Here is a 10,986-nt window from a genome sequence, read left to right as displayed (position 1 = left end):
CCTGCACTATGTCTAGCAATCATTTAGGACTAGGCCCCAGACAAATGTTTACTTCCCCTGCTACAGGAACAAGTGAGAACCTCTCTAGATTATCTGGAAGTAACTCCCTAGCTCATTATATACATTCTAAATCCCTTGTTATGTATGCCTTAGGCTTGGATTTACATAAACTCTCAACATCCATCTTGTCAAACAGGACCCTGATGGACAGCAGACTGGGCATATCTCAGTCAGCCCTGACAGCTAGTTGACTTAGTGATGCTTCAGGCCTAAAACCACACCTTCATGTAGCCCTGCCTTGTGCTATTTCCCAGTGAACTCTGAGTAAAATACCTATGAAGTAGATATTAAAAGTGCATGTTCCTTTAAGAACTGACCACTCCCTAATCCCACCCTGACTTACCTAGTTAGCATATTTGGCACAGGTTTTACTATAGTTTATCCCATATAAACTTTAACTGTACCCCTCTAAGGCTGCAGGTTCCCTAAGAACTCTTGCTTGCTATATAGCACAACAAAAAATCTTTGCCACCTTGACTTAAAGAATGCTTGAGTCCATAAATTGATTACAGATTGCTTTCCAGGGACTCTGGTTATTGGAGTTCCTGGACTCCCTGAACCCTGTCATTTGGGGCAATATGGAAAACAGGGACATTAATGCAGTGTTAGAGGAGCTGTGAACTTATCCAACCATTCTGTAGAACAATTTGGAACTATGGTCAAAGGGCTATAAAACTGTAAATACCCATCAATACCACAAGTAGGTCTATATCTGAAAGAGATTAAAAAAGGGGGGGGGGGAAGAAACTATTTGTACAAAAAATATTGATTTTATTTTTGTGGTGGCTAAGAAATTGAGAGGAAGCCCATTAATTGGGGAATGGATGAACAAGTTGTGATATATGATTATAATGGTATATTTCTGTGCTATAAGAAATCATAAGTAGAACTATTTCACAAAAATCTGGAAAGACTTACATGAACTGATACAAAGTGAAGCGAGCAAAAGCAAGAGCACATTGCACATAGTGATAGCAATATTATACAATGAACAACTGTGAATGACTTAGCTCTTCTCAGCAATACAATGATCCAAGACAGTCCCAAAGAACACATGATGAAAAATGCTATCATCCTCCAAAGGACTGATAGAGTCTGAATTCCAACCAAAGCATACCATTTTCTCTTTCCTTCCTTCCTTCCTTCCTTCCTTCCTTCCTTCCTTCCTTCCTTCCTTCCTTCCTTCCTTCCTTCCTTCCTTCCTCCTAATTTTCTTCCACAAAATTACTAATATGGAAATATGATTGCTAACGTATGAACCTCTATGAGATTGCTTACCATCTCAGTGAGGAGAAAGGGAAATGAGGGATAGAATTGGTAACTCAAAACAAGAAAAAGCAACAAATGTTAAAAATTGTTTCCCATGGAACTGGGGGGAGATATCATTATTTTAAATAATGTAAATAATTATTCTTCCTTCCCACTGACTCGCCTTCAATAGAAATGTTCACCAGCACAAGGCCTAACACAGATCCCTAGTGTCCTCCACTAGAGACCTGCCACAATGATCACTGCTACTCTTGGAGCTCAGCTATCCAAATGACTTTTAATCCATCAAACTGTATTGTCTTCCAGTCCACATCTCTCTATCTTTTCAAGAAGAACCATATGTCAAAGCTTTGCTAAAATCTAGGAAAATTAGATTCACTGCATTCCCCTGAATTCTGTCCAAAAAGGAAATGAGGTTAGTTTAGTATAATGAAGCCAAATTAGTTCTCAATAATCACTTCTCTTTCTGTGTGTTTGCCAGGCAACTCTTTAATGAATTATTCCAGAATTTTGCCAGGAATTGAAGTCGAGTTCACTAGCCTACAGTTTACAGACTCCCTTCTCCTCTGTGTTGCTCTTCTCCAATCTTGTAGTATCCATCTCATTTTCCATGACAATTCACATATAAACTCATAGTGGCTCAACAATCACACCTGCCAATACTTTCGAGACTGTCAAAACTGTTGTCGTTGATCTCAACCAGGTGACCCAAATTCAAGGACAATCAGATCTTTCTTACCATCTCCTTAATAATCTTTGGTAATTGCTGTTTCCAGGGCAAAATTTTATTCTCCTTGGCAGAGAAGACAGAAGAAGAGCAAGAATTGATTAGCTCTGGCTTCTTTTTGCTATCAGATGTCACCATTTCATCCATAGTATGAGGCATATCCTTTCTGAGAGCTCCCATGATCATGAAGTGAAAAAAAGATAAAGGGAAATGAGAAGAGGGCTCAGGACAGAGGCTTAGGGGATACCCATAGTATGTTAGGTAGTACCTAGAGGAATCTGGAGTGCAGGAGACTGAGAAAGAGCTGCTAGTTAGGGGGAGAACCAGGAGAAAGGAGTGTTTTGAAAATCTGAGAAGAGAGTATCAATGAGAAGAGGGTGATCAACTGTATCAAATGCTACACAGAGGAACAGGAAGGGTGCGAACTGAGAAAAGACCATTAGATTTGGAATTAAATCACTGGTAATTTTTGGGCAAGCAGTTTCAGTTAAATGATGATAGGAAAGGGGAAGGGAATGAGCATTTATTAAAGGCCTACTGTCCTAAGTGCTTTAACAATATTATTTCATTTCATCCTCATAGCAACCCTGAAAGATAAGTGCTATTATATCTCTACTTCACAGCTGAGGAGACTGAGGCTGAAAGACTTAGTTTCTAAGTAATTCACCAAAGGTCATACAGCCGATAAGTGTCTGGATCCACATTTGAACTCGGGTCTTCTTGACTATAGACCCAGAATTCTATCCATTGCATCATGTAACTACCTCTGATGAGGTAAGAAGCCAGACAGCAGAGAGTTAAAATGAGAATGAGAGGAAAGGAAACGAAGTCATGGATTGTAGATGGCATGTCAAGGAGTTTAGTCATGAGAGTAGAGATATAAGACAATGGCTAGATGAGACGAACAGATCATGTGATGTTTTTTAAGGATAGAGATGACAAGGGAGTATTTGTAGGTAGCAGGGAAGTCACCAGCAGGCAGAGACTGATAATTAGTGAGAGCAGGGATGATAGAAGAGGCAATCTGCCAGAGAAGATGGCATGAAATGGAATCACTTGTGCATGTAGAACACTTTGCCTTGGCAAGGAGAAGGGACACTTCTTCCTCTGAAACAAGGGTGAAGGAAAAGAGATATGGTCCTTGCCAATCTTTCAATTTAACCTGAATTTGCTTTTATCTTCAGAATATTTATTTTTAAAGTCTAAGTTCTGGGTAGCTCCTTGTAAGACAAATAAACACTGCACACAGGAGGGCTGCTAGCATAGGTCCACTCTTGATCTGGTCAGACAGGAAAGACACTAAAAAGGGGTTAATAATCTTACTTTATTCTAGTCTAGTTTTCTCAGAAGGGGACTACTGATAATGAGAGGGCAAACTCCTATAGCATTCCCTAATCACCCTTCTTGCAGGGGTCAGTGAGAAGGGGGGGGCAACTACCCCTACATCTCAATGGGGTCAGTCAAGACATGCACAACTAGTGCATCCCCTAAATCCCCTCAAGACTCAATGGGGGCCATTTGAGGCACACACAGATTCCCCTCAAGACTCAATGGGGGCCAGCTGAGGCACATACAGATTCCCCCCAAGCCTTTATGGGGGTCAATTAGGGCACCGACTGCTTCTGTGCACTCAGCCCTAAGGTTCCCCCTAAGTCTCAATGGGGGCCAGTTGAGGCACACACAGCATTTGTACATTCAACCCTAAGGTTCCCCATTCACTAATCACCTGTTTTATAGGGGTATAATGTAATAGGGATTTGAAAATCTACCCTGCCCCTTGTAATGGCAAGCAAACAAGTACTTAGCACCTTGTTTCAAGTTGAGCTTTTTGCTTGATTATATCAAGCCATTGTTAAAAAACAGAACTTGCAAATCCACAGGTCACTTCAGGAAAGAGAGCCCCAAATAAGACCTCCAATGAACATGATAGCCAAATTTGAGAACTGTCAGGACAAGGAAAAAAATACTACAAGTGGCCAGAAAGAAAAAACTCAAAATATCGGGGAGTCACAATCAGGATCACACAAGACCTGGCAGCTAGAGCGTTAAAGGATCTGAGGTCATGGAACATGATATTCCAGAAGGCAAAGCAGCTAGAACTACAACCAAGAATCACTTACCCAGCAAAATTAAGCATAATACATTAAGGGAAAAAAATTATCATTCAAAGATATAGAAGGATTTCAAGCCTTCATAAGGAGAAGACCAGAACTAAACCAAAAATTTGATCTCCCAATATCAAGACCAAAGAGAAGCATAAACAGGTAAAAAGGTAAAAGAAAACATAAAGGATTCAACAGAGCTAAACTATTTACTTTCTTTTTAAAATATTTATTTTTAGTTTTCAACATTCATTTCCACAAAATTTTAAGTTACAGTTTTTTCTCCCTGTCTTTCCCCTACCCCCACCCCAAAATAGCAAGCCTACTGAATACCCCTCCCCCCAATCTGTTCTCTCTTATATCCTCCCACATCACCCCGCCCCTAACTTTCTAGTAGGATAAGATGGATTTCTATACCCCAGTGCCTATACATCTTATTTCCCAGTTGCATGTAAAAAACAATTTTTTAAAACATTTGTTTTTAAAACTTTGAATTCCAGATTTTTTTTCCTTCTTCCCTTCTCACCTGCCCCCACTGGGAAGTTAACTGTTTACTTGCCTACACAGGAAGATGATACTTGTAACTCTCAAAAATTGTATAACTAAGAGTACAACTACAACTAACATACCTAGACAGATGATACAGGTATAAGGTGAATTTGAGGCAATGAGAAAAAAAATTAAGGGATGAAAAAGAGTTCAAAGGGTACAGAAGGAAGGGAGAGGTAGAATGGGGCAAATTATCTCACATGAAGAGACAAGAAAGACTTTACGGTGGAGAGGAACACTAGAGGGTAGATGATGGGCACTGCTTGAACCTTACTCTCATCGGTATTGGCTCAAAGAGGGAATCACATACACAATCAGTTGAATATAGAAAACTATTGTACACCACAGGAAAATAGAAGAGGAGTAAGTAAAGAGTGGGGCAGGGGGTGGAACTGACATAAGAGAGGACAGATTGGCGGAAGTGGTAGACAGAAGCAAAACACTGGTGAGATGGGAAAAGGTGAAAGGAGAGAGAGGATAAACAGGAAGAAGAATAGGGTAGAGGGGAATATATGGGTAGTAATCAGAACTGAGAATGTGAAGGCGATGAACTCTTACATAAAACAGAAGCAGATACCAGAGTAGATCAAAAACCAGAATCCTACAATATGTTGTTTACAAGAAATACATGAAATAGAGAAACACACAAAGTAAAGGAAAGGGGCTGGAGCAGAATCTATTACACTTCAGTTGAAGTTAAAAAAAAAAGCAGGGGTAGCAATCCTGATCTTAAAGTAAAAGCAAAAACAGATGTAATTGAAAGATAAGGAAGGAAACTACATCTTGCTAAAAGGTACCATAGAGAATGAAGCAATCAGATTAGAAGAGCAAGGAATAGCCTTCCTGTCAGATCTGTGGAAAAGGGAAGAATTGATGACCAAACAAGAGATTACATTATGTAATGTAATGCATTACAAAAATGTAGAATAAATAATTTTGATCATATTAAATTAGAAAGCTTATGTACAAACAAAACCAATGCAGCCAAGATTAGAAGGAAAGCAAAAACCTTGGAAACATCAGGGCAGTTTTCCTTGATAATTTTTTTTTTTTGCCTTTTGGAGGGCAATTGGGGTTAAGTAACTTGCCCAAGGTTACACGGATAGTTTTTTTGTGTGGGTGTTAAGTGTCTGAGGCCAGAACCGAACTCAGGTCCTCCTGACTCCAGGGCCAGCGCTTTACTCACTGTACCACCTAGCTGCCCCTCCTTGATAATTTTTTGAAAGATGCTTTTAAGGTTTTTTTTTTTTTATTATGAGTTACAGGTAGTCCAATGATTCTGATATTGTCTCTCTTGGATCTGTTTTCCAGGTCAGTTGTTTTTCCCATGAGATATTTTACATTTTCTTCCATTTTTTCATTCTTTGGATTTGTTTGATTTTTGATGTCTCATAGAGCCATCAGCTCCCACTTGCCCAGTTCTAACTTTTAAGGTGTTGTTTTCCCTCAATTAGCTTTTGTACTTTCTTTTCCATTTGGCCAGTTGTACTCTTAAGGAGTTGTTTTCTTCAGTGGATTTTTGCATCTCCTTTTTAAGCAATTTTCCAAATGAGGCCTCTGATAAAGGCCTCATTTCTGAAAAAATATAGAGGAATGAGTCAAATTTATGAGAATACAAACCATTCCTCAATTGATGAATGGTCAAAAGATATGAACAGGCAGCTTTCAGATGAAGAAATCAAAGCTATCTTAGGCACATGAAGAAGTGCTCTAAATCACTTTTGACTAGAGAAATGAAAATTAAAACAACTCTGAGGTACCACCTCACATCAATTGGATTAGCTAATGTGACAAAAAAGGAAAACTAAATGTTGGAGAGGATGTGGGAAAATTGGGACAGTAATGCACTGCTGGTGGAGGTATGAACTGATCCAACCATTCTGGAGAGCAATTTGGAATCATGTCCAAAGGGGAACCAAACTGTGCAAATCCTTTGATCCAGCAATACCACTAGTAGGTCTATATCCCAAAGAGATCATGGAAAAGGGAAGAGGATCTATATGTGCAAAAATATTTATCGCAATAAATATTCCTGCAGGACTTCAGGAGGCTGGATGAGCATTTGCCAGGAATGTTGTAGTCAGGATATGCTGCCAGATATGGGTTAGACTCAATGGCTGTTAAGGTCTGAATTAACATGATTCTATGATTCTTGTCTTGACTGCACCAGCCCCCTAATTAGCTCTTCCTGTTTTTGTCTTTCCTCTCTTCACAATCCTTCCTCTATAACACTGCCAAACTGATAAGCCTAAGTCACACTTTTCCCAGTATTATTTTACATTGCTACCCTTCATAAAAAGTCTATAGGCTTTCATGTACATGACATTCCTGTCTCCAGCTTCCATGTCTTTGTTCCAGGGGTCACTCCTTTCTAGAATATGCTCCCTCTTTGTCTCTCCCTCATAAAATCCTGAGTTTTCTTCCAAGCAGAGCTCAGGTGTTTACATGAGATATTTCCTGATTCCTCCAATTATTGACTTTCTCCCTCTTGAAATTTTTTTGTATGTAATTTGTACATTTGCAATATTTCTTCTTCTGCCCACTCCTTCTAGCAGGTGAGCTTCTGGAAGGTAAGGATTATTTTGGTTTTTATCTTTATATCTCTAGCACCCAGCTGAGTGTATAACACATAGCAGGAACTTAATAAATGTTTGCTGAACTGAAGTGAACCAGGCTGAATCTGTGGGTCTCTCTGACCTCAGGTAGAACCTAAACCTATCTAAACCTAAGCCTTTCATTCCCATTAATCTCCCTTGTTTTGCTCAGATAGCCTCCAAGGTCTCTAAATTGCTTATTTATTCCAAATATTGCCCTGAGCTCTCCCTTAAACAGTACTGATGGAAAAGAACACAAAATCATTAGCTAAGAATTCTTCCCTTTTTCTTGGCAGAATACCACCAGCACCACCACCCCCAAACTAGGAGGATGGCAGGAAACTTTTTTGATTAGTGAGGAGTTCTTTTGTTGTCCACATTTCTGTCCCTTCCCATGGGCCTTCTCAGGCTGCTCCTACCAGGTACCACTGTGCCTAATCAACATTTGTCCTCTAATCAATGGGAAACCCAATAGCTTGTTTTTCCCGGATTTAAAAATGAAAAATCAGGTGGCACCCAATGATGCAGCCCTTGGAAATCCCTGATTAATTGTTCATCCCCATCACCATTCTCTTTCTTTAGCAGTGTACTGTGACTTATTTGTGGAATCACTATTTGAAATATTGGGCTTAGCTGGCAGGTCCAGACCATAGCAAACACAAACCTTACTGTCTTCTCCAGATGTCAGGGTGTGCATGAAAATCAAGATTATCCTCCCAATAAATCAGTCCATTTTCTAGACAAGAAGGATTTCTTAGGAAACTCACTCACTTAAGCAAATCTTCCTCTCCAGGGAAGGAGGAAAATATGGCTCTCTTCTCCCAGTAAATAACTGCTACCAAAGAAAACATTCTCCCAGTTTCCAGCTGAGGAAGCCTGTAAAACCTTTGTGGCAGAAGACAATTTATGGAGATCTTTCTGCCTCCTTCCATAGTAACAAGTTGAAAAATCTGGTATAAATATCAGGCTTGGTATTCAATATTTCACCCTTCTGAAGAAGTATGAGTTTGTGATGAACTTGTATAAATCAGAATATAGCAAAAGCAATGCAATTTCAGCTTACAAAGACATGAATTAAGTTAACCGTCTGTCCACTTAACCTGGCAGTCCTGACTGTTATTTTAATCACGCATAAATTGCATCCAAACAGAGAATTAACTTGGCATTCATTAGATGAGAGTCCATTCACATGAAAAACAAAGTCTGGAGAGTCATTTGAGACCATATATTTAAAGGTGAGTCCAGAGGAGAGACATATCTTTTTGACAGACTCAGACTCATGGAGCTGAAAGGGAGCTAAGAGGTTACTGAGCATGGTTCATAAGGGTATTAGGAATCATGTGTTCTTGGCTTTACCTCCTCCTTATTGTAACTATTTTTCAATTATCCATAATTGATGTGTGTGTATAGATATATACATATATACATTTTTTTTTACTGTGACTCAACTACCAAAAATATTTCTAAACTTTGCAATTTAAAAATTGGCAAGGACTTGTAACACTAAATAAAGCTTGATAACTGTTTCTAGGACTACGTTCAATTTTCAAGGTAGAGTAATTGTAAAAGCATATGTATCAAGAGAAAATATATTTATGCTACTAAGTAAACAAGTGATGAAATCTGATCTTCTAAAATGACAGTAATGTTAGAAGTATGCTGTCTAGTCTACAGATAAGAAGAAAATCAAAATTTCCCCAAAGAACAAAATGCTAATTTGATGGTATTAGCAAAGACTAGGTTAAACTTTAGATAATGAAACCAATTGGGTTAATGTGTATTTTTCCTTGCTTTGGGGTCTAATTAGTTGAAGAAACTGCACTAATTGGTTGTTCCTTGAAGGCAACACCCCAATATTGTGCCGCTACCACTGAACCCTCTCCCCTTTCCCTTCCAGAATCACTTGTCTGGGATTCCCCAGTTGTTCTCTCCAAAATGCCTGGATCTGTCTGTCCTTTCAGGGCCTGCCATATAAGAACCTGATGACCCACCATGAGGAACCAAAACATTGGAATCTGATCAGCACATACGATGACCACTTCAACCGGCATGGCTTCAACCCTGCCTTGCCACCAATCCGTAGTTGGAATGGGCAGAAACTGGTGTGGCTGCCAGAGAAGTCAGACTTTCCTCTTCTTGGTAATTTCCCAATCCATTTCCCCCCGTACAGATGACCACAAGGTTCCAAAATACCCTAAGACCCTGTTAAAATTCTCCCTGCTATCACATGCAGTTTGGCGGAGGGAGGTCAGCCTCAGACTCCAGGGGAGTTACTGAAATTGACAAAGTCACAATACAGCTTCACTCATAATAAAATCACATTCAAGGACTCGGGGACAGCACTATGAGGCACTGGTATATGTGCTTCCCCTCTTTGCCCCATTTCCCAGTGCCAAGTGGCTGTCTCTAAAGGCTGGCACAGGGACTCATCTATGTTCCTATACCAAGCTGAGGCTGTATGGGCCACACTCCGCCCCCCTCCACCCCATGAATCCACCACACAATGCCCTCTTCTAGAAGTGCACCTGGTCCCAGGGAAGTGACTTTACCCCTACAAAGCTATAGACCAAGGGCAGCTTTCTCCAGCTTCACCATAATGAAAATCAGGTGAGCGAACAACAGTCTGAATATCACTTTTCTTCCAGTTAATGTGTATTAGGACTTACACTTGACACAGAAATGCAAGGCCCTTCCCTGATCACACTAGCTCCTCCTCCCCAGCAGGGTAATTACAACTTCACCAAGAGCAGAATGCATACATCTCTGGCAAGTGTCCAGGAGTGCACAATGCCTCCCACACAGTAGGCACTCAGATGTTTGTCCAATGGAATTCAAGAGATCAGGCTAGATGTGCGCTCCCACCAAGAAAGCAGGCTTCCTCCTCCTAGGCCCTAGGTCCTTGGGCTCGTGTGTCCTGAAGCTGCCTGGCCCTGTCTTCCCCTCCTTTCCTTCCAGTACCTCCCAGACCGAATTCCTCCCTTCTAAATAGTCTTAAACACCTGTCACAAGTTTGTCTCAGTTCAACCTGAGAAAACCACAAGGAAGCATCCACTTCCCTATCCCTTTGCTCCCTTCTGGGCTTGGGTCCAATTCTCCATTCACAATTTCACATTCTGACTCTGATTTCTGTTGCAGCTCCCCCCACCAACTATGGCCTCTTTGAGAATCTCTTGAAGAAATGGCAAGAGCCTATTAACATTAACCGTATGAACAGTGTTTACACCTTGTCTTATGTAAGACACCCAGTGTCTGCTCTGTCCCGGCGCCAACATGCAATCCCAGTTCCTCCTCCCCGCCTCCAGTGAGTCATGTCACCCATCCTTTGACAGCTGCTATCTTCCTTGGACAAGATGAAACTAGACCAAGGACTCATTATATCTTCAATTCCAAGGACAGTAAATGAGGAAGCAAGAACGTTGGCAGACTTCTTCCCCTCCTGGAACACTTGAGTAGCTGTAACATACCAGGAGGGTGCCCTGCAGAAAGATCTATGGGACAGCCACAGCATTTGGCCTGTTTCTTTTGAAGACAGAAGCACCTCTCTCCTTCCCCAAATTTCAGGCTTCTCTTCCCTTATTTTCCACAATTAAATGTGTATGGAGCTATTAGAGTTCATGGTGTTAACAAAAGATATATTGCTTGCTCTCATTGGGCTTCTAGTATAATGGAAACAATTGGTCAAACA

The 10,986-nt window shown here is 40.5% G+C and overlaps 1 protein-coding gene across 1 annotated transcript; it reads left to right on the top strand.

The window, feature by feature from the left end:
* Positions 1-6,527: 6,527 nt before the first annotated feature.
* LOC138154315 (cilia- and flagella-associated protein 107-like) lies at positions 6,528-10,606 on the top strand. Its single transcript, XM_069078945.1, has 3 exons — positions 6,528-6,566; positions 9,263-9,440; positions 10,437-10,606. Exons 1-3 carry the CDS (start codon positions 6,528-6,530, stop codon positions 10,604-10,606), a joined length of 387 nt encoding a protein of 128 aa, XP_068935046.1.
* Positions 10,607-10,986: the final 380 nt, after the last annotated feature.

This window comes from Petaurus breviceps, unplaced genomic scaffold (genome assembly GCF_028583685.1).
Source record: "Petaurus breviceps papuanus isolate PSGF00001 unplaced genomic scaffold, PetGlider_PUasm1.0 91041, whole genome shotgun sequence".
In the NCBI taxonomy this organism is placed as follows: domain Eukaryota; kingdom Metazoa; phylum Chordata; class Mammalia; order Diprotodontia; family Petauridae; genus Petaurus; species Petaurus breviceps.
The sequence above is the reverse complement of the archived record's forward strand: the minus strand, read 5'-3'. Positions and strand labels throughout refer to the sequence as shown.

What these genes read in the sequence shown, in the direction of transcription:
- LOC138154315 (XM_069078945.1), top strand. Translation starts at nt 6,528, where the DNA reads ATGTGGGAAAATTGGGACAGTAATGCACTGCTGGTGGAG. An exon ending in GTAATGCACTGCTGGTGGAG is followed by an intron (nt 6,567 to 9,262) that starts GTATGAACTGAT and finishes CTGTCCTTTCAG; the next exon opens with GGCCTGCCATATAAGAACCT. An exon ending in GTCAGACTTTCCTCTTCTTG is followed by an intron (nt 9,441 to 10,436) that starts GTAATTTCCCAA and finishes TTTCTGTTGCAG; the next exon opens with CTCCCCCCACCAACTATGGC.